Raw genomic sequence first — 25,368 nt, forward strand, 5'->3', positions numbered from 1 at the left:
CTTGACATCACCATGGTTTCTGGACGATCTAAAATTATAAATTGGTTAAAGAAGAGACATACATTACAAGTGAGCAGTAATATCCTCAGAACTTATACCAACGTACAGTTATGTATGATTTAAGTTACATTAATGATTGAGGGATACAAATAAATGGTAGATCTAGGTATAGAAGCATCTTTATCTGTCATCATGTCATGTGAATTTATCAGACATTTAGATAAAGGACGCTCTCGTCTCGGCATCACTCCAACAAATACCGAACCACGTGACACTGATGTGTTTTGACCAAGAATCAGTTAAGATCTCATTGTGCAGTGTGATGGATTGGATCGCTGACCGGGCGATACTGTGGCCACTCGTCAATACATTACCCTGGACAAAATATCTTGGAGTTAATCGCAGATCGATAACTTGAACCAAAATAGACCATATACATGTATAGCCACCATTAAACGTGATTTCAGATAAATAGTACTCGACTAAGTGATTTTTCATTTCTAAATTTTCAGTTACATTGTTTTACACTGTATTGAAAAGATAACAATATTTTAGCTACTCTTACACTTTTTATGAATATTGGGATATCATCTAAATCTTCCCTTCGAAACCCTACGGTTCCACTGTCTAAGATAAGTGTGTCGTGTGAGGCGACTAGTTAGTGATGCTTCGTTTATCGGTTACTGGTGTTGTATGATTTATGTAGACGTAAAGTTAACACTTTCACCTCCTTTGTTCCCCAAGTTGAGATTTCTACAATACCTAATTTTCCACCATAGACAATTCAGCTACCCGAAATAAATTTAGAATTACACTATTATGTAAAATCTCGCACTCTCCCGGTTTAAAACAAAAGTTTTTTTTTCAGAGTACATATCGAGATTTCCTTTACGTACAATCTCATACACCGACGGTTCTAAGGTCGAGGAGAAAGTTGCTGCAGCATGCGTTGTCGGCAACGTGTCTTCTTTCTGCCGTTTACCTTATAATGCCTCTATTTTCACAGCTGAAGCAACTTTTTTTGTTTGTGTTTTACGTCCTATTAACAGCTATGGTCATTTTAGGACGTGCCAGGTTTTGGTGGTGGAGGAAAGCCGGAGTTACCGGAGAAAAACCACCGACCTACGGCCAGTACCTGGCAACTACCCCACGTAGGCCTCGAACCCGCGACCCAGAGGCGGAGGGCTAGTGGAAGCAGAATGTCGGACGCCTAATCCACTTTGCCACCGCGGCCCCTGTAACTTGGTCTAGCTTTTGAGGAAATCGAAAAGAATAAAATGAAAAAAGCTAGTATCTGCTCCGACTCTTTGTCACTACTACAAAGTACTAAAAACCGGAACTTTAACAACAATCTCGTACAAAATATTGCCCTCCGTATTAACAGAATTTTAGTTTTCTGTCAACTGATCTTGACTTGGATTCCCGGCCATGTCGGAATAAATGGAAATGAAAAAGTAGATGGAGCTGTTGAGGCAGCACTTAACCTCAATACGAAAGATATTAAACTGCCTTATTCTGATTTTAAACCTTCAATAGCTAATTTTATTAAACCGAATTGGCAAAGTAAACGGTCTAAAGAGAGAAACAATTAGTTATTTTCAGTTCAACCTAATGTAGGTTAATGTGCAAAAGGAAGAGCAGACTACAGAGAGGAAGTTGTCCTCTCGCGACTACGCATAGGCCAGTCATGCCTATGATCAGCCATCTACAGTCAAACACTTTATGATTGAATGCGCTGATTTCAAACAAATACGTGACAGATTTTATAATGAACTCTCCATGAAACGTTTATTCGATATAGTTTCTGTGCAATCAATCTATGATTATTTACATTCAATTAATCTCTATGATAAGATATGATATAGTTTATAAACAATTCGTCTGGTTTTGATATATTTTGACATCTTTACACATTTTAACCTTTTGTTTCTTGTTTTTATGTATTTAGTTTTTTGTGAATGTTTTCTTTTACACTGTTGGTTGGCCCTAAATGACTCAAATTGTCGATGGGCCGTAAAACAATACAAAACATACAAACATACAAACCACCCCTAGTTATGTCACCAAACAAAATCAGAATTTCAACCAAACTCCAAGACAAAACAGTAGTTAACGGCGATTTTATTCATTATATTCATTATCTACAACTATGAACAGACCACAGTTTGATGAACGTCCTCAACTTCCGGAAAATCCTAAACGTACACGGTATTTAATTCTCCCTTCGTAAAATATTACCGAAGTTAGAAGAAGTTAAGGATACTTTGTTTCACTCCCTCATAATTTTCCTGTAAATTCCAAGTTAACGAACGCAAAACAGTGGTCTGCTGTTAGTCAGCAGAAATACGTCGATATCAGCAACACCAACAGAAACACATCTCCATTACCCAGCTGAACATTTAGTTCAATAATACAAGCCATTAACTTGTTATATCGATGATTCAATGTGATGTCCCAACACGTGGATACATGTCTACAAAACGTTTGTATGGTCGTTGAATAGAAAATAAATGTATTTGTCTACTAACTAGGCATATCGTGTACTTGAAATAAGGAGGGGCATTCATTCAAAGCAACGCCATGCACAATTACTGGCCAGAAGGGTGAGGTTACAATCTGGCTGGTGTACGGTCAATACGAACGAGTTTATTTTGGTGACACTTAAACGCTGGTAATCAATGACCAACACTTGGGTGTATTGATGGAGCTGTCATACTCACAATCACCAAGTCTTTGATTACAGACAATATATAAATTCATGGAACAATTTGTTGGGAGGTTTGCCTGCTGAATGAGTCCTTAGCACGTATGTTCAAAACTAAATGAGTATGGTGTGTTGAAATGCTTCTCCTGTGAGCACTGGTCTTTGTTAACCAAGAAATGCTATTACTGTTATGTGTAGACAGGGAAACGTTGGTGCAGTCAGCGCCTCCTGGTGTCAAATTGGGATGCAGGTCCAGTCACTGGCATGGTCGGGGTGTCGGAGACAAGATCGTGGGAAAAAGACCAATCTATGGCGTAGTGTCCGTTTGCCATACATTTCAGAAGTAAACCTGATACTAGTAATTCAATTAATTTGCAATTGCACAATTTTGAAATTTCAGTGCTATGTAGCTTGATAACATTATATCGTTTATCAGATAAGGACGCAACTCATTTCAAAATCAGATTAGCGAAAATTATTTTGTCTCCAAATTGGAATTTCAAAAACAACATATATCTTGGGAATTGAAAAACATGGTAATGACCATTATGTTAAACTGTCGATGCTAGCCACCAATTTTCTGAAAGAGTTTGGTTGTTCGTGACAAATTGATGTGATGATGGCATTGTCGTTTGATGTTCCCCCGTCTCCTGTGTGTACGCGAAAGCTCCAACATGGCGACACAGTGACGAGTCAGCGATACTGTTTTGGTGGACAAAGTGTCTTGGAAACAAGGCCATTCAGTGATTCGTCCTGAAATCGATGAAATACTGACCACAGGCTAGCAGGGGATAGATGGTCAACACGAATCGACTTCCGGCTTATACGAGGCCTGCTGACCTAAAACTGTCGTCTATTCCCAAGATGTTGGCGTATTCCTAATTATTACAGTTTATACGCAAGTCCTCGTTTAATTTAGAATTATGTGTCTCGTTTATAACCTGGTTCTTACTTAGTTTAGAATAAGAACAAAGTGTCCGTTCTGTTTAGTCCTCGTTAGAATCATGCTCCTCGTGTATGATCATGCTCCTCGTGTATAGTCATGTTCTCCTTTAGAATCAGGACATGGTTTGAATGCTATTTTATGGAACCGTATCAAACATAAAATGATTTCTTACTCTGTAACCATCAAAGCAATAAATATACTTGAGTATAGATATTGGAATTATTTTTCAATGTATGTGGCGTGTTTACATCAATTCCTCTCACATAAGTTTTCAATTTGCTTTCATACGACGTCTGCTTTTTTGTCTGTACAAAATTGACAAGAGAAATGCCTTCGTATAATGGTATTTGCTATGAATGCCGATTTTGATATACTTTTTTTACAACATTTTAACATTTCCAACCGAACCGTAATCTGATATATCCTAAACGGTTCCTTTTCCTGCCTGACATCATATCAAAACTGCAGTATGTCTCGGTGATTTAATTGCCGCGTGCGCACGTCAGCACGAATGACTGTTGTGTACTGATGCTGTAAAATGTAGGGAGTATACAGAGGTCGATACAATGTAAGACGATTCTGAAGAGATAGACATTTGAGGTGGCGATACTTCGCAGAAATTGTAAATATTGTCAGTGCACATATGTCAGACCGAATCGATGTTTCTCAGAGGTCACTTGTGTGACGTTGATTTTATAGCATATATACAACAACAATAGCAATCAACTATCGAAGCGAGTAGTGCATGCAATGCATAACTGTTAAATTTCTCCTCTTCCTATTTGAAGTTTTCGCGGATTTGCGATAATTCGATAAATTGTGAGACTTTTTCGCAGAATCATTATTGATTAAAATATGGAAATTGCTACTAGTCTGTCAAAACTCCAAGAATTATAGATATACTCGAGAAGTGTGCACCGATCTTACATAGTCTACTTTCAATTATGTACTGTCTTCACGTGCATGTGTGTCATGGAGAGACTGGCAAGGTATATTTCTCGTCTACTTAATATGTCTTTACTTCCTGATACCTTCTTCTCCCATCATAGACAGAATCGCCTTCCATTTTACCTTTCCAGATTTATCTGTCACCCCCGGGGGTATGGTGAGCGATATTTGAACGTTTGTGAGAACACTTGTAAACCACTCGTGTGATGTAGACAGGGGGTCTAAACCTTCGGGATAAGAGGTTTGAGATTCAACGTTTTTCAATCATGAATCCCTTATACGGAACCTCAAACGTATCCCCATTGGTTGAGTGTTTCTGTCTACATAACACAATAGATTCTACGTACATACACGAAATGCATTTCCACCCATTCTGTCAGTTTTATTTTCAAACACGGCGCTCGACATAGCGTAGAAGTGTTGTTAGGGCTATGAACTTTACTTAACATGGTTCAGGTATGGTGCCAGCGACATTGAAATGGACGTCCAGGGATAGGACAGTTGGCCGACTACCAGTCTAATCCCGGGATCAATGTTGATGGAAAGTCTTTGTGTGCTCAGTATTAAGCTACCACAGAAACAAGACCTACAACAGTGTGTATTTGTTCGTTTAATTGTTTATTTGATGATTTCCTAATGATCTGTCAATACCATGATCTGAAAATATACAATTGGTAGACGGTAGATCAGTAAGGAGAGACAATGAAATGAAAGATAAAAAGCTAGAAAGTGATTATCTATCTATCTATCTATCTATCTATATCTTATATAACAATGGTAGTCAGCAGATCAATTATGGCTCCTTCAATGCCTCCTAGGCAACGGAAACAGCACAAACACCCAAACTCTGCATGTGGAGTTCACATTGGTCTTCCCGTACGACTATATTGTAGGACACCCGGAACCCAGAACAGCACGGAGGAGCATTAGAATTTGCATCTCAACTTGTACTGAATTGAATATTGTATGAATGTAAATGTATTATTCATAGTAACTTCTGCTGACAAACACCGTCAGTATGGTACGTAAGTCGTACGTTATAGACACAAAGCTACAGTTCCCCCAATAAACACCAAACCATCAGTCTTTATAGTAGCAAGGTTACTGATATCGGCCAAGTTTGGTCACGATAAAGATATTTGAAGCAATCATTAGTTAACTGGATCCAAACTGTGACTAGTGTTTATTTAAACTGTATCTTAAACGGTATGCATGTCATTCTCTTTTTACAATAAACGTTTTTTTAAATGTTGAAACGAACTGCAAGGTCCAATGCCAAGTACATGTTCGTTTAGGACTTTCATCCGTTACCCATTCTGTGCTGTTTCCAGGTAGTATAGACATACTGTGTTCACTACACGTTGTCGTCGGCGGCAATGTGTGGTCCTCTGCAGAATTGGGGAGATCTTCTGTCTCCTGGTTAGAGAACATTGTAGAAACAAAAATTGAAATCCTGTCCCGATTTTAATCTTGTGCCCTCTTGCTTTTCTCTCCTATCTGCCTTTTCTTTGTTTGCGATGTCTCCGTGGGTGTCCAAAAATGCCAGAAATAACTAGGAAAGGCCACCAACCTTTCTATCAACAATATCTTGCAATATCTGTTGCTCGGTACATATTTCACTATGATTTTATGGGAATAAACAATATTGCAGTATTTTTTCCAACTATATTTATGGTGGTTAAAACGTAGATTTTATGAAATAATTTCACAGAAACAATGTTAAAATTGAATAAATAGCATCCCAATTAAGTTCGCTTGGTGTGATAACTTCTAATATAATATAAAATAATTTTCATTTTATCATTGAAAGCTACTGATGTGATGTTATCTTTGGGTATTCTTTAGAAAACGATTTTTGATGCTTGGAATTTTTCTGAATACAATATATTGCAAGATTCCTGAAAAATTGCAAAATATTTCAATGCAAAAATTGATTGCAATACCCAATAATAGCCTGGTGACATATCGTATCCTGATACATTTTTATGTCTTTTGAGACTTCTTGTCACTAAAAGTAAACTCCCATAGAAATATCCCACACGTATTAAATCAAAGCCATACGAACGTTTGAGAGATACCTAATATCTCGCACAATATCGATCCAAGCCTTCCGGCGATCAAACACTCTAAGGCGCATGTGCAATTATGGGCTAACGATCAGCTTTAAGTATGCTTTGGCAAACAAACCCAGAGAGGTGTGTGCCACGCATTTCACTTAACACCAACTCCAACTGTTCTCGGAGCATACAAGAGAGTTCCCGAATTCCGTCTTTGCGTATTGCAGAGTTATCTTCTCTTGAGAGCAGGTATTGATTTTTACGTCATTTGTTTGTGAGAGTAACGTCATGAATTTTTGAGAAAACGACGTAATTTTTACACAAAAACCAATGACGTAACAATCAATACCTCCTCTCAAGAGAAGATAACTCTGCAATACGCAAAGACGGAATACCTCACAAAACACTCAACTGAAACCTCTCCGGATAATGTCACAAAGTGAAGCTGAAACAATGTTAAATACGTCATATACTTTGACCATATCTATATTTTTCCTATATCTTCTATGTAATTCTGTTAACCTGTCTCTGAGGAGTGTGTAGGTCTATAGACAATCGTACAGGATTTCTTTCTGTGATATTCAATATACTGCTGTAACTGTTGTGCCAGCACAGACACCAGAGCTAGCGGGGTCGTTTAAATACCAGAACTCGGGTAAACACAGGTGTAATTATAGTAAGAATGCAGTGTTTACGTTACTGTTTGAATTCAGCTACGTTTAAATGTCAGTTAGTCGTTTCCTCTTTCACATCGCAATAAAATTAGTACCAGCTTTACAATAGCACATTCTCGGGGCTTTCTGTCAAACTCAGAAAGGCCAGGGAATGTTCCGTAGGTTGGCGTGTCCTAATGCCTCATTGCGTGTGCAGCTATTGGTGCGGGTGCCTGTAGCATCAGGAGTTTATTCTATTTGGGTATACCGAATATACTAAATATCTACCACCACCATTATAACATGTGTAATATCTGTCTTTATCGCATGCTGTGGTCAGATGAATTCAACTGGCACGAAGATGTAAGACTTAAAAATATCTTTCTTGAATATGAGATGTTTTTTCTTTCTTTTTTTTGTTGTTGTTGTGAATACTCCGAAACAACGACATGTTTAACAAAATATATTGGGTTTTATAAGAATTCTGTTTAGAACATGCTATGGTCGATAAATTCAAGATATCCTGTAATATTCTTTGATTCCTGTTTGAGGAGAAACACGCAATATCAAACGTTAATGGAAACATGATATTACAGAGTGATATTAACTCCCAATCTGATTAAAATCATCTGTTACATGGCTCCGCCTGAACATCGATGTTCAGGTGTAGAAAAAAGTTAACGAAGCCATGTAACATATGATTTTAATCAGATTGATTAACTCCTTAATCACAATAACCTGCCTGTAATTGTCTCCTAGATTTATTGTGAGCTACATGCCGAGGTTAAATGTACTGTCCTCTAACATTTATGCAGGCAACATATTGTTTTAATAAAAGGACAGCAATTTCCGTTATCAGCAGTGTTTATTGAACACAAAGGGAAAAAATAAACATCACGGTTTTCATTAGGATATTGCGTCGCAATCTTCGTTCTTGCTATTGGGCCGTTCTTAAATTATCATAGCTGTTGATAGGACGTTAAACAATACTAAACCAAACCAAATCTTGCAGTTGGTACGGGCGATTTTTTCATATTTTACATTTTGCAAACAGATGAAGATTCCCGTATTATTTTTTTTTGAACCAAAAGTGGTTTTTTGAACCAAAAAACACAAATTTAGTTTTATTATTGTTCTTTCCTGACAAACACACTAACATGGTTCGAAATGTATACCCTGGTCATGACCGAGGATTTTTCTCTCATTCAATCGCCAGAATTAGCTCAGATAGCAGTAAAGGACGATCTGTGCGAGGATATCTCTAAATATACCATCAAAGTGAAATTTAAATTTAAAAAATGTAAGTAGTTTGTCAGATATGATATTCCATACAAAGATAAAACGCGATGAACACCCGTCTTGGCAGATAGACTTGAAACTTTAGATGTGTCAGCTTAACGACAGCCAACGTGTCAGTTTGAGGATAGCCCATACACTCCATAAACCCATATATGTGAAAAGTACCACATGGAAGGGAAGATATGAATTCCTGCAAAGTACATATCATAAGCATTATTTTCAGATTTTTTTCATTATTATTATTATTTTACTTTCAAATTTAACTTTTATGTGTTGTAAGCTTTGAAGAAATTGACGAAGACTTACACATGTCGATGTCTGCTCACCACGGCCTTGGTAGCCATAACAAGGTATATTGACACACAGGTGATTAGATCCTGTGTATGGTATACTACGACAGGGCCATTCCCTTCCATTTAACCTATTTACTCCGTATCACTAAGTCGGAGATATTTTAAATTCAAATGCATATTGAACTTGGGGCTTTAGATACATTTGTATTAATATAAACACAAAAAGTTTGCTTACATATAAAACAGATATTGAACTAGATGTTTAACCTTTGGCCGTAAGATACTGGTATTTAGTTTACTGAGGTAAACATATATACAATATACAGGTGTGAATGTGTATGAACAACTCCAACAAACCATGGCCAGGTGGAGTAAAAAATGAACTCGGGTGGATGTTGCGGTATATGTGCTGTAGCATTCAAGTGAGGTGGCACTATACATAGTGCCGTTGGAAGCACGGTCCCACTACAATCAGAAAACAATACATCTCCAGCACACACGCAGGCATACACATATAGGGAGATATTAGCTAGGTGGCATATGACTAGTAGTATATATATGTATGCTAATTGTATTGATTGTATAAAATTCTATGTCTATGTACTGTAAAGTGCTTTAGAGTGGCTTATTCTAGCTAGATAAGGTATATCAAATGTCGTATATTGTTTTGTTATAACAAATCTGTATTGTCAGCCGATATCTTATCATAATATAGTAGTCAGATCAGGAAAGAGGTGAATAAATCGTACTTTGTGCATCCAAATAGATGAATATGATGAGGATGCTGGATAGCATGTGTCCCCTTCTTAATACCGAACATGAAACTTTGCATTTAATTGCAATAATTCAAGCTTGAGTCTAACAAGGGACGTTAAATTATGCATACAAAATATACTTTATTACATGTTTTCGTATATTTTTCAGTGAATGAATTATTTCAAACATGTTAATACCAACAGAATACCCTTGGAACTATTTCAATAGTACTTGTGTCGCGGTTAGATCGTCTATTATTGGGTTGTTGTTGAGGTTTAAATGTGTGCTTATATTATATTTACTAATATACCAATACTGCAAATGGTAGCTGTTGTGTTTGGATGTAAGGAGTCTCTATACAAGCGTTAAATCACGTGTCTTCACAATACAGTAGCAATGGTAGTTGTTGTGTTTGGGTGTAAGGAGTCTCTATACAAGCGTTACAATCACGTGGCTTCACAATATACAGTAACAAGGGTACAGAGAGCAGACTAAATATCGGAGGGCTTTCAAAGCAGATCGGAATACACTTCATTAACAATAGCTGGCAGCATAACATTTGTTTGTTAATTTATTTCAGTCCTAGTTCATACTTAAGTAATACGAACGTTAACGGTAGTCGTACCATAGCAGTCTCAAGTGTATACAATCGGGGTAAACATGATTACAGCTGATACAAAACATATCGGTACGTTAAACTCTAAGATCGAGTATTTTAATACAATAGTCCGCCAGTCTTTATTAACTTCTTCTTATTAATCCTCTACCCCTGTCCGCCCAGATACTTTCTGTGGAATTCTCCATACTATATGGTTCATTCACTTGGTAATTGCACTGTGATCAAAGGAGTATGGTCCTACTGTCGGTTAATTTGTATAAGAAGCAATGACTTGAAACTCGGTGTAAGGATTGCTGCCTGTAAATAACTAAATAATCAAGGTTTTAATTGGAACGTGTGAAGCAATACACGAATCCTGCAAAATATTTGTGACTAACATTGACACCGAGTTGATCTGAAGATATCTGTTTCAGGAAATGTGAATATAAAACAAAGATACATTGATTACAGCTAGTGTTTCACGTTATCATGTATCGATCAGAGTTTTTATTATAAATTATATATAATTCTTCTCAAATACACTTTTATATCAGGGATAAGTCGTTAATAAGTTCAGGGTTCGGCTTTTCAATGCTTGGCCAGCTTATCACTTATTTTAGACAGATGCTTTATCTAGAAAACTTTTAAACTTCTGAAATTCAAAAATACATATAGACAGGTTTTAAAGGATTATTTAGTGACAAGAAATACAAAATTATGTAAAGATAATTTTTCAGATGTTTGTCAAATATTGCACCTTAATTATTATTGTTTAATGACTCGTAAAGAACAGCCCTGTCCTGGTTACTACATCCGGGTTATGGTCGTTACTTTGCGTGGTGCTATGAATTAAGAATTTACACACGTTCTAGGTAGCTGATGAAAGTAGAATCGCACGGAACCTTTGAAGAAATGAGGCTAAAACTATTTATTATTTATCTGTTTCGAGTTCACTGAATTTATTTGACTATAGACATTCTTCCTTTCTCCTGTACTAAACATTAGACTTGCCAGAATATAAATCCAAACCGACCGTTGGCAAAATATAGACGGTAATGTAAACGTTACACATGTTGAAACACTAAATCGACGGTCACATCCAAATAAACACTATTAGATTAACGCCGTCCTGGAACAGTTCCAACGTTAAATATCTACCAGTTATTAGGTAATCACCGGCCACTCTTGGGTATAACCCCATTGTGGGAACTCTACTATATGCTGGCTACAAATAGTACTTTCCAGATCTAGTGTCGCATTGCAGAATTAGTTGAACGACAATGCACAAATATAATGAAAAGGCACTTGATAAGCAGCCTATACAAGCACAACATGTAGATTTAATTTAACATCGGTGATATTTCAGGCACGAAATAATAATTTTCAAGTCCCTATTATATTGCCTTCGTGGGAGCACACTCCGAAATGCTTTAAAGAAAGTACGTGTTACACTAAACAAGCATGTACAGGACTATCTGAAGTAGAGTTTACGTAGATTTTGGTTCCATATAAGTCCCTGACAAAACCCACTTGGAACCCGAATTATATCGTTGATTCCATTGTCACGGTATAGCTGTGACCTTCCGCGTGAATTATTACGTTCAGGACGAATGATACTTTGTAACAATACATCTGATACATATGTACATCAAACAAATGATGATATTTTGGTGATTAATGATGATGATAGGATGATGATGATGATGATGATGATGATATCTGAGTGTAATCTTGCTTTATCACACTTCAGAAATAATGCTGAATCTGACCATGAAATAATGCTGAATATATCTATGAAATATTGCTGATGCTGAATCTGTCCATGAAATAATGACAGAATCTGTCCATGTATAGTTTACTCTCTCTGTCATCTTTGATTTGATTGATGTTATTTTGTATAACCTCTTGTTACACACTTTGTGTGTCAGAGCAAAATTAAAAAAGTATTGAATCTTGGACGGTTAATTTATTTTTAGCAGTAAATGAAGTAGTCAATTTCCTTGCAAATACGAGGGGATATGACAATGAAGTCGTATACTTTCAAATCTGTGATTAAAAGTGCCATGAACCTCGTAAAATACAGAAAGGTCAGTGGTCAAGCAAGTGGCGATTCAAAGACTGATCTTATGATCGAAGTATGTAATTCATTCACGCACGTACTTAAAGATAATATAATTCCGTGATTCAAGTATACACGTTTCTGGATGAAGGGCGAAACTACCAGTCTACGCTCATTTTTGTGACTGTGTTATAAAATTAATTTGGAAATTCTATATGTTACAATAGACAAATGAATAACGGTAGAAGTAATAGCTACCTTGACAGGGGTGGATCCAGAACTTTATCAGAGGAGTATACGTGTCACCATTCCAGATTTTCAATTTATTTTGTGACGCATCTAGTCTGAATACCATGTCATTTTGCAAAATGTGAAGTGAGATACCGATTTTTAACTTCCCTTTTTTGCTCGTGGTATATTCTTTAGTTGAGTAGAAACAATCATCAATATTTTATTAAATGATCATAGTAAGGCTATTAGTAACACGTAATGAGTATATCTACTTAACTACCTATGCCTAAAAATATAAATATTTTAATGTTTATTATGCAATCAAAATGATCACCTACAGCGGTGTCACACGATAGACATTGTTTAGCCAGTTATATATATTCTATATATGTTTTTTAATTAATAGCAGGGGATGTCACGTATGCTAGTACCCCCCCCCCCCCCCCCCCCNCCCCACCTTCTTAGATTCGCCAGTGTTTTGTTGTACTTGTGGGGATCATGAAATAGTGGGGCATGTGTAAGTCTATCAATATTTCGGCTGCGGCGTCTGGCAAACGTCTGGGTGATACAGATTTACAAAAATCCGCGCGAACTGAGGATCAGCTGTGGAGTCCACCAGTTTATTGGAATTTTCTAGTTCTAGTTGTCGTCATAATTTCTGCTGGTATAATGTCATAGTGAACACTGATGCTACTTATTTCACTGGTCAATATTGAAGATGTAACTTGAACGGGATTCCATGTTTTGGTAGATGGTGGTTTCTAACCGAATCACATCTGACATCCAAACTTTTCTCAACGTTGGGCTTTTGTATGCATTTGTACTGCAAACGAAGGTGTTGGTTGAATTAGTTATGACGAACGATCGCAAAGACAACTATTAAAAAATAAAACCGTTTAGCGAATGTTTTTAACTAGCATCATACCCTGCAGGCGGCCTGATAATGATATGGGCAGTTTATATTTTCACCTGTAGTCCGAAATAATTGCCTGTGTCCCTTTAATTATTTTTTTGAAGGGGCAGAGATGGAATATCTCTGCGCCCCTTAAGATTTTGTTACAAGGACATGGTCATTTCAGTCTACAATAGAAAGGAAACCAGACTAGAGCTCTGCAATAACGTAGCTTCTGACGGCAAGACAAATACTATAAAAAGTCTATTAGCTGCCACCCAGTCAAGAAACTGATGATATCCAACTTTATATGGTTTCCAAGCTTTTTGAAATTGTGAACTACCATCCAGTTTTCCTTGAGAAATATGTAACAAATAACATTGAACAAACACGTTTTGGAGCACATTAATGTCATCACTTCAGCTATATAGTTGCAGACGTATAAAACCAGAGCTCTGTAGTATATTATACATTTCTTCTAATTGTGAAGAGATGTACATTTAAAATTTGAATAAGTCAAAGTTTTCTGAAATGATAAGTTAAGAAAATATTGTAAGAATTCTGAAAGTTCTGGGCACAATCTCAAAAATGAAATTCAAATCAATTTGTACCTACAAAATAGGCCTGGATGATATGGATTTGTGTACAAGTAAAATCATTTATATATTATTTTACTTACAGCTCGGTACACAACCAGCTGGCTGTAGGAAGTCGACAGGACCGTGTCCGACCAGACATACAGGACCAACATGGTGAGGAGTATAGCATTTTATAATGTACAAAGGAATGACGGTGCTAGCTAGTGCTGAAGTATTTAAAAACAAAAGTAGGGCCTAAGCAAGGGATTAAAATAATCACAAATATAGATATTATACATGTACATGTTTGAATGTATGATACAAAATTGATAAAACAGTTGTATCTTGAAATGATTTTGCTTAATTTGATAGGTGTAATGGGGATAACAATACCACTCAAGTCAATCAGAAACTATATAAAACAATAATATTAAAATTTCTGGAAATTTATTATGAAATTTTAAGTTATACTGTGTGTGAAGCCCAGACTTTTTTTTTCATATAAGTGTAAATATCTTTATCAAGATTTTTTTTTATCTTTTCATTGATTACCGTACATGTACAAAGTGTATATATATAGTTCCTAAACAGTAAAAGTGGTGCTAACTAACAAAATACAAGATTCTTAAATATTAAAGGCTTTAAAAATTATGGTTGGGCAGTATATTGGTAGGGAAACTATTTGATACATTCGGCCTGTACTGGAACTATAGATTGAATGTCAGATACATTTTATGAATTTGTAGGGAACTCAATTAGATTTGATTTTAGGAACACTTTGTTACATTACATGGTCTTTAGTAACCTTGATATTCCTGATATGAATTAACTGTATTATTTGGAAATTAAAGAATTTACATTGCTGATTATTCCTTTATTTTACAGTCATATCCTTTGAAATATGTGTAGCAAACCGCTACAAATTAAACAAGAAATACAGAAAGTTGTGCAGCAAATTAAATGAAGACCCAGAAAATCTCTCCCTGCGGACAAATACAACGCAAGCTCAGGTATGTCTTACAAACATAGCAAAGAAATCTAGAAGTGAGATATCACATGTTATAGATGTTATAGAGGCAGATGTTCAACCACGTACTGGGTCAGTTTATACCATAGGATTGTCAACATTGACTTGAATATTATGATTGTTTTCCATGCCGCCCAACACTTTCCATGACAGGACTGCCACGAAACATCAGGGTAGTTCATTATCTTTGTAGTGTAAATCTTACATGTACAATAAAAATTAAGTTTATATCAAACTGTGCTCAACTGAAAAGCCCAGCCTTAATATTTATTATTAGCTCACCTGGTCACAAGGACCGATAATCTAATGCCATGGAAAGGTGTCTGTTTATCATCCATCTGCCAACTTTTCTTTTAAAACGCTACTAGTTTTGTAACTAGAAAGGCTAAGTGGATTTTGACCAAATTTTGGCCTGGAGTATCCCTGTTTCATTAGGTAATTTACTTCTATTTGTAGCTTGCCGCATATTCAGAAAATGACGACAATAACCTTGAACAGAAGCGACAACAAGGGAAGAAAGTGGTCTACGGACAGGTGGTTCAGGTATACAACACATTACCTGTCAGAATATCACAACTCGTGTATACAACACATTACCTGTCAGAATCTCACAACTCGTGTAAACAACACATTACCTGTCAGAATATCACAACTCGTGTTTACAACACATTACCTGTCAGAATATCACAACTCGTGTATACAACACATTACCTGTCAGAATATCACAACTCGTGTATACAACACATTACCTGTCAGAAAATCACAGCTCGTGTGTACAACACATTACCTGTCAGAATATCACAACTCGTGTATACAACACATTCCCTGTCAGAATATCGCAACTCGTGTATACAACACATTACCTGTCAGAATATCACAGCTCGTGTATACAACACATTCCCTGTCAGAATATCACAACTCGTGTATACAACACATTCCCTGTCAGAATATCACAACTCGTGTATACAACACATGACCTGTCAGAAGATCACAACTCGTGTTTACAACACATTACCTGTCAGAATATCACAACTCGTGGATACAACACATTACCTGTCAGAAAATCACAGCTCGTGTGTACAACCCATTACCTGTCAGAATATCACAACTCGTGTATACAACACATGACCTGTCAGAAGATCACAACTCGTGTTTACAACACATTACCTGTCAGAATATCACAACTCGTGAATACAACACATTACCTGTCAGAATATCACAACTCGTATATACAACACATTACCTGTCAGAAAATCACAGCTCGTGTGTACAACACATTACCTGTCAGAATATCACAACTCGTATATACAACACATTACCTGTCAGAAAATCACAGCTCATGTCTACAACACATTACCTGTCAGAATATCACAACTCGTGAATACAACACATTACCTGTCAGAATATCACAACTCGTATATACAACACATTACCTGTCAGAAAATCACAGCTCGTGTGTACAACAAATTACCTGTCAGAATATCACAACTCGTGTATACAACTCATTACCTGTCAGAATATCACAACTCGTGTATAAAACACATTACCTGTCAGAATATCACAACTCGTGAATACAACACATTACCTGTCAGAATATCACAACTCGTATATACAACACATTACCTGTCAGAAAATCACAGCTCATGTCTACAACACATTACCTGTCAGAATATCACAACTCGTGGATACAACACATTACCTGTCAGAAAATCACAGCTCATGTCTACAACACATTACCTGTCAGAATATCACAACTCGTATATACAACACATTACCTGTCAGAAAATCACAGCTCGTGTGTACAACCCATTACCTGTCAGAATATCACAACTCGTGTATAAAACACATTACCTGTCAGAATATCACAACTCGTGAATACAACACATTACCTGTCAGAATATCACAACTCGTGGATACAACACATTACCTGTCAGAAAATCACAGCTCATGTCTACAACACATTACCTGTCAGAATATCACAACTCGTGAATACAACACATTACCTGTCAGAATATCACAACTCGTGTATACAACACATTACCTGTCAGAATATTTATCATATCACAACTCGTGTATAGTTCACAATGGTAGATGATGATAAGTTATAGTTGGATAGAGATTTTCCCACTTCCAGTGTGGATGGTTGTGTTATGCTGTTTGTATGTTATAATAATTGTTGGTCGATCAAGCATCAGTTTTCATGTATTAACTTCATGCAGCGTTACAGATTGTTTCCAATAATAACGTACACAACAGTGTTACATAGTCATGAATAAAAGTGTTAAATTTCCCTGAAATAATGCTGACCTATACTGTAGAGCTGAAGACTAACTACAGTTCCATATGACATGCATTCATATAAAGTTCACACTAATATCTACCATGGGACAATCTTGAAGGGGGCAATTGGCCCCTCAAAAATGAAATTCACTCATCGTTTTTCACTTTCTTTTAACTTTACATAGAATGCCCCTCTTATTTCTGATACTTTGCTAAAATTGCTGAAAATTACCCATTGCTCTCAGCTCTCAGGATTATCCATACTAAAAGATAATGAGGTGCAAAAAGAGTTAAATAAAGTAATGTACAATTGTTAATTTTTGTTTTTCCCTTCAGTAGGTGTTTAGATATTTATTAGGATGTTAATGTAGTTTTTAGCTTTAGGGTTATTCCAGATATTAGTAAACATGAAAATGATATAGTGGTTATAGAAGGAAGATATTCAAATCTCACTGTATCAGGCTCATTGATCTGTTTTATTGAAATTCCCAGTCAAATAGCATTTTAAATTCTGCATTTTTCCTGTTAACTATTTACATGTTTTCACCTGTCGATTTACAATCTGCGATACAGGTCCTACACCGAACCTGTTTGTCCTCTGTAGAAACTATGACCACAGCTTTCTAGATCTGGCTAATCTTCTCACTGTAACGACCAAACAATTAACTTGGTGCTTATATAAGTAATACTCCATAATAAAGGACAAAATCCAGTTTGAGGGTGAAGGTTCTAATCCCACAGTACTGTATATAGCATATATATACATGCATGTGGTGGATTTATTATTTCCAACTTTTTGACGTAATAGTACTAGAGTGTTATATTATGTATAATGCCTGTGTACAGATGTAAAGATTCCATTGATTGCTTTGATTAGAAAATCATTTTGTTTTTATGTCGGATTTAGGATACCTAGTTGTCGGGGAATATGGTGGTGTTTTGGGAAAGGGAACCCTGGGTCCAAATGGGGAAAATCTTTGGCAAAAAACTGCACAAAAAAAATCACAAGTGTCATAATTGTGAAATGGAATGGATTAATGTCCTATATATTCCTAAATTTGAATGAAGAGTTTTCATAACTTACTTAAAAGACCAGGTCAGTAAATAGTAAAAGGGGTCCTACTAGTATTTCATTTGGGAATAGATGCATTAAACTGACCTATAGCTAGGGAGATTAGGCTTTCAAAAAGTCTTGTTTTTATTTGAATTATTTTATTATTAATTAATTTTGTTAATTTATCAAAGAGGTGTAAAGTTTGTGTAAATAATATTTTTCAACATTTTCAGTTGTTTGTTTCTACAAATAAATTATTTTGTATGAAGAACACAGGAATCTATAACAAAATGCTTTAAAATAACTTTGTGGTGCAATACAAGGAACCTTCAAAATCATATGATATAGAAAAACAATTTTTGAGTCTTTTACCCAGTTTTAATTTACAGATTCCTAAGAGAAGTTTTAATTTACAGATTCCTAAGAGATTGAGTCAATGATTAAAGATAGTGTATAGTATTACATCATGATTATTGACAGTGGAAGTTAAAATAGAATGGTATTGTAAGATACAGAAACATTATATAGTGTAATTATTAATGGTAAAAGTATGAGACCCACGGGTAAAACCATTAGATTTCTGCTTGTTGTGAAGTGAGATAACATGTTGTATTTGTTCACAAGCAGCTTGGTTTAGTCGCAGTAAATAAACTTTGGTCTGAAATCCTGTTACAATGTTTGTATGAAATCATGATCATGTTGTGATGTTTTGTAAGGAACAAATAGACATGTATGATCATGTGGGAGTTCTTTTTGCAATTAAAGCATTATCCATTAAGGATACCGGGTAGATGTTGTATGATCAAGGTAAAGATCTCATTGAATCTAATGAATAGTTTACGCAAAAGTGTCTTGTATCACCACAGAAATGTGGTACATAAAAGGTACTGAAGTCGGCTCAGTAAGAACAGATATAGACACAAAACCGTGTGATTGAATGGCCTGTACTGTGGACTATCTACAGAGATACGTACCTGGGAGCTGGGAATTTTTAATTTATTATTCAAGGTTGTCTGTGTAGTAGTCCCTTTATACCTTGCGCTGTGTACCTGTGGTATTTAATTGCTATGTTAATTGTGTATCACTGGTTTAAATGTTACTATTTACTGGTGTGATGGCCAGGATACCAGGCTGTAGTTATCTTAAATACAATGATGCACCCTGCTTGGACATTATCATATAACGATGGAAAAAAACAAACTTTTTTTTTAATAAACCACCTTTAGTCTGATAAGAGGTTGAACAGTGTATTTTAAAAGCACCCGTTAATGACGGTGCTTTTAAAGTAAAAGTATTTAATTACAAAGTCAATAACGGTGCTTTTAAAATACACTGTTCAACCTCTTATTATCAACCTCTTATTATCAACCTCTTATTATCAGCCTCTTATTATCAACCTCTTATTATCAACCTCTTATGTTGACATGTGATTTATCTTATGCACATGAATTTACGAAAAAATGAAAATTTTCGTAATCACAAAATCTTAAAACATGAATCATGTTTGTTTCATTCTGCTCTAGGAAATTGATTTATAGTAGGCCATTTTTTAATCTCATAAGTTCATGTGCATAAGATAGATCACACGTCAACATCTCAGGGTTGGGTCTCATTGTCAGTTATTTTAAAAAGTGATCTTGATGTTAATAAATAATAAATAGTTTGTTATAAATTTGTACTGAGCCCCACAGACAAAGTAAAGTACTTAGCTATAGGTTCCACTTTGAGATATACAGTGTTAATTTTAAGATGTCTGTTGAAGGACCAAGCTAAGGTCTATAAGGTAAAGTGGCTTAATATTAAAGCCTGATCTCATTCTGTCACCGAAACGTTGTGTATCGGACCATATTTTGTCACCTTACCATGTAACAATGGCTAGGTGATTCCAGGTGTATTGTGTGTTTGTTAATAGCCAGGTAATTGTGTATTGTTACAACCTATCAGACAACATCAGCTGATTGTTAACAAAAGGGCTTAACAGTGAAAGGAAGCTCAATACACAACATTTAACAGAAACACAAATGGGAGGTTCTGTACTTAGTGTTGGCTTAGGTATAAGTAATAGAACCGAAAGTAAAACAGCTGGGTGCACTGGCTATATTTACCGTATTAGATCCAACAACAAGAGTTTAGGTTTAAAAAAACCCAACTAGAATTATTTCAGAACTCAGGAAATTCTCAAAACGACTATAAGAGACCCTTTTTCAATGAAGTTTCTATGTCCATTGTCAAATAAGAAATCCCCCATACCTTACACCTACAAAGGAACATACCCATGATTTACCCACCAGCAAAGTGTTGTTTATGCTGTGATATACATGTATACCAATTCTTTGTTTTTCCAGTTGCGAAATATTTTCTCCAAGAAATACATCCATGTCAGCACAACAAAGACGTCCGACACGGAGAGCAACAACATGGCGGTATGTAAATATATACCAGGATAGACCTCCGATCTAGAATCTGGTAGTAGAAAGTTGTCCAAAAATAGTGATTGTATATTTGTGTTTGGTATCTTTTAAGCCAGCTTCAATTGTTAAATTAAACACTTTCTGGACAAAACAGCTTTTTTGCATTAAAGGTCAAATTTGTATCTATTTTCACTAGACTCTTTTCTGAGGACTAGGTAAAAGAAACTGATGGAATGAAGGAAAAAATCAGGAATTATGATTATCATAGCTCTTGTATCTAGTTTCTACAATTTACTGTTCAAGGCAAAATGTCTTTATTCCATCATAGCTTACCAACAATTATCACCTACAATATGTAGTCCAAATTCTAATTTTACATAACTGTGAGACATAATTTAAAAAACTGTTACATTTGTTTTAAGTTTAGATTTGATACAGTATTTATTTTTACCAAGCTTTGATCTGTTGTAGGTGGAGTTACTTGACCACAACGCCAAACATGGCCAGTTTAAGATCATGCCCCGGTACAAGGTCAAGGCTGAGGGAGATGTGGTACGTTTCTAAAGGAGAGGCGGTGGTGTAAGACTGAACATCAACCTGGCTTTACTTGTGGAGCATACTCTTCATACACACAATTCATAACTCATTAAGTCAAAAATATATAATTGACTTTATAATTCTCACTGCATTCAGTTCTAGTTGTCTTAAATGTAAGTGACTACAGTAAAAGGGGAAATGCTTATGTTTTTCATGTGGAGTAAAATAGTGCGAAAAAATAGCCACATGCAGTAAATAAGATGTCATATCAAGTTATTGAAAGAGTTTAATAAATTCCATAAGACACGGACACGGATGTAAGATTCTCGTTGTATGTTATATACGTCGATTTGAGATCCATTACCGACACGGACACTTCCACACTTTAAGAGTCACAACATGCTCATTCAGGCTACTCATTTTTACTGCCTACAGACAGAAAATTTGAAATTCTAATTTACTGTTTTGTTAAGATCATATACATCTGTATATACTTAAATCTAGTCTTTTATCAATGAAAAAGATCAATTGAATATTTTGTATTTCATGATGGAAGGAAATCTGTCGTAGTATATCAGTAAAAAAGATTAAATAAAATATTCATATTTCTCAAGAGGGAAGGAAATCTTACACATATTATGATCACGTACATATCCATAGTTTCATATGTTAAACGTAATCCTGATGTTTGTATAATCTTGATCCCCTCGACAGGTGAAAGCCTGCACAGTTGTGTAATTTGTGTATGGTATACCTGATACTCTTTGATGTATGAATCGTTGTCAGTGTTTATTAATTCTGCAGCTCATTCCTTCCTCTTCTAACGCTATTTATCTTTGCTGATGTCTCCGTTACACAAAACATCACCACAGAAACAAAGGCTTTTTTGACGAGCTTCTGCCAACTAAACAGAATAAAAATGTTGAGATTTATTTCTGGAAGGTAATTATTGGCTATTCTGATGATTTACGCATCAGCACAGGGAGTAGTGCGCAGTGTCATATGAACAACTGCCAATTAAATCAATTGAAAATATAGGAAGCTACTTCTGGGATGTGATGAAAAATGAACAGTTCATAGAGAAAAAATAAATATTTTTTTATTAATTTATCGTCGGGTCAAGGTTCATCATCTCGACCAATCAAATCTACGGAAGGTCATATACCACGTGTGGTGTATAACTCATATATATTTAACAGTCTACAAGTTTATACAATGATCTGAGAGTGGAATAACACAGTGTATTGTAGAAATTTATTTATTCTACTGTACTATTGGAAGGTTTAGTTTAGTGCTTGTTACCTTCAAGTTTATATAAACAAATACATATTCACTCAGAACTACAGAAATTTGGACAATGAACCAGCCGCGAAAATTGTGTAATCATTGAACTTATACATTATCATGTAACAAACTTATTTTTCCTGGCCCTTGTCAGGTTGTTAATTGGGTATCATGTTTTACTTAGAGAACTGATTTCTCGGGCCCCTGTGATTCAGTATTATGTTTTACTGTAGAGAACTGATTTCTCATGCCCCTGTGATTCAGTATTATGTTTTACTGTAGTGAACTAATTTGTCATGCCCCTGTGATTCTGAGTATCATATCGTACTGCAGTACTAAACATTTTATGATTGTTCCAGGTACAAGTAGACGATCAGATAGTCCTGGAAAGTGTCAAGTCTCCGAGTTCCTACCTCCATGTCAGTAAGGGAACTGTCGGTATCAGCTCTGTCTACTCCAAGTGGTGAGTGACCCCTCCAGCCTAATCACGTCCTTTGTCGCAGTTACACATTTCATCAGCACAACAGTTTATGCTTAATTTGGGGATCAATATTTCTCTTACCGTGGACTGCTGCATCCATGCTTTTCCTGGTCTTGTATCATTGTGTCGCCCTAGGGTTGAGACCAGGGGATTCCCCTATCATAGTCCTATGACGTCATGTCAAAGAATCATTAACATCACGTCACTAATCCATTGACCCTTTAACATTGCATGTATATATGTATACAAGGCCAAAATGGTGTTAAAGAGAGAAAGAATCCCTCGCCCCTTTCCTGTGGAAAGATTCTGTAGACCTGTGCCAAACACTCAGCAAGACTCATTATTGGGAACCTAAGCATTTCCTCCTCAGGTTGAAATCCACTATCTCATTGGAGTGAAAGATTCAATGTATTTTTTCACATTAACTTTTGGTCTTCAGACAGTTGATGTACTGTCTATGTTCAAAACAGATTGTATCTAAATAGCAAATATAATGATAAAGAGACAACAATTATTTAGAAGTAAAATTTGTCTAATACGCTGTATTCTATCAGGACCATTTCTGTTTGTAATAGACTGGATTTCACATTATACCGGTTCCATTTTAGACCTAGATGTAGGTCAGATTTGTAGATAAATTTCTGGTTCTACATGTAAAAATCTTTGACTAGGTTTATGTGTAATAGGACCAAGAATAGTGGTAAAGATAGTGCCGTCGCTGGGGCTCGAACCCGAGACCCTTTGGTCTCCAGCCCGATGCTCTACTGCTGAGCTAAAGGGAAATTCCCTACAGCTGACGCTTGAAAGGCAACCTAATTAATACACATCTTTTACACTATTCACCCCTTTTTTCAAACACCAACCCAGATTCTTTGACTCCCTGCCAAAGGTTCTCCTACCTTAAACAGGAAGGGTCAACGGCACCAACTTGTAATAGGACGAGGAATAGTGATAAAGATAGTGCCGTCGCTGGGGCTCGAACTTGCAACCATTTGGTCTCCAGCTCGATGCTCTACCGCTGTGCTAAAGGGAAATTCCCAACAACTGAAGCTTGTAAGGCAACCTAATTAATCCACATCTTTGACATATGTACATGTGTATTTTGTTTCCAGCCATGAGCTTAACCTGTCAGTACAACAGAGTGGCTTCACTATTTACCGCAAACACAAACCTGGTGCAGAGGACGAGACTAAGGTCAAGGTAAGATGTCAGCACTTTAATGCCTTATAATGAAAACACAAGGAAGTCTGTAGACACTTTCATGTCTTATAATGAAAACACAAGGAAGTCTGTAGACACTTTCCATTTTGTTGATTAGAAGAAAATATCGGAACAATTGATTAGTACAAATTTGCTTCATTTCCCTAATTGTGGTGGTATGAAAATAAAACACCACAAGGAGATGCTTTTATTAAATCTAAAACACCTTTTTGAAGCTGGAATTCATGAACTTAATCTCGTGGAAATGATAAACAATCCAAGTAGTTGTTGATTACAATGATCATCCTGGACAAAAATCTCATGGGCCATTTCAGGTATTTCATTGCTGTTCATCAAAAAAAATATCTTTTTCAAGGTTTTAATCATTTGTGTTTCTAACAGCATAATTAGAAATATTTAGAACTAATGTAAGGAATATGTTTTGGTTGGTGTCAGCGTAGCTAGTTTTGTTTGTAGGTGGGAGATGTGATACGGTTTTATCACAAAGAGATGGAGGCGTATTTGGTGGCCGAGGGACTGTTTGACCAGCCTCTGTTGGAGGATGGTATGTATTAGATATAAACTCAAACATTTCCATTTACTTGTGCCATTGACTGATTTGGATTCATTCAATCAGGCATATATTCAACTTTCTTTTTTAATGTAATTTTCGATCGTGATAATTCTTAAACCATGTTGTTATTTTTGCAAACTATGAAAATAACAACAAGTTAGTGAATTCAGTGCCATTTTGTTTTCATTGCGAAAATATTTATCATTTTATCGTATTGAAGGAGTTATTTAAGCATTGAGTGACAATGTGTCTTTCAGTTCACTTACGAATGCGTCCCATGGACCAGACAAACCCTAAAACATTGTTCCCCAGTACGTCGGCTGTTACTTACTGGCAGATAGAGTTACAGGACGGACCCATCAGTGGTGAGTATTGTAGAATACTGGCAGATAGAGTTACAGGACGGACCCATCAGTGGTGAGTATTGTAGAATACTGGCAGATAGAGCTACAGGACGGACCCATCAGTGGTGAGTATTGTAGAATACTGGCAGATAGAGCTACAGG

The 25,368-nt window shown here is 36.0% G+C and overlaps 1 protein-coding gene across 1 annotated transcript in view; it reads left to right on the forward strand.

Moving 5' to 3' along the window:
* Nucleotides 1-25,368, forward strand: part of LOC110448078 — a 189,636-nt gene that overhangs the window by 15,372 nt on the left and 148,896 nt on the right. The window contains exons 2-10 of the mRNA XM_021494119.1: nucleotides 14,118-14,188; nucleotides 14,900-15,024; nucleotides 15,498-15,584; nucleotides 20,721-20,798; nucleotides 21,258-21,338; nucleotides 22,967-23,070; nucleotides 24,201-24,288; nucleotides 24,766-24,853; nucleotides 25,120-25,227. Of these exons, the coding sequence (XP_021349794.1) occupies nucleotides 14,118-14,188; nucleotides 14,900-15,024; nucleotides 15,498-15,584; nucleotides 20,721-20,798; nucleotides 21,258-21,338; nucleotides 22,967-23,070; nucleotides 24,201-24,288; nucleotides 24,766-24,853; nucleotides 25,120-25,227 (830 nt within the window). The remainder of the gene's footprint in view (nucleotides 1-14,117; nucleotides 14,189-14,899; nucleotides 15,025-15,497; nucleotides 15,585-20,720; nucleotides 20,799-21,257; nucleotides 21,339-22,966; nucleotides 23,071-24,200; nucleotides 24,289-24,765; nucleotides 24,854-25,119; nucleotides 25,228-25,368) is intronic.

Source organism: Mizuhopecten yessoensis, unplaced genomic scaffold (assembly GCF_002113885.1).
Source record: "Mizuhopecten yessoensis strain PY_sf001 unplaced genomic scaffold, ASM211388v2 scaffold3819, whole genome shotgun sequence".
Lineage (NCBI taxonomy): Eukaryota > Metazoa > Mollusca > Bivalvia > Pectinida > Pectinidae > Mizuhopecten > Mizuhopecten yessoensis.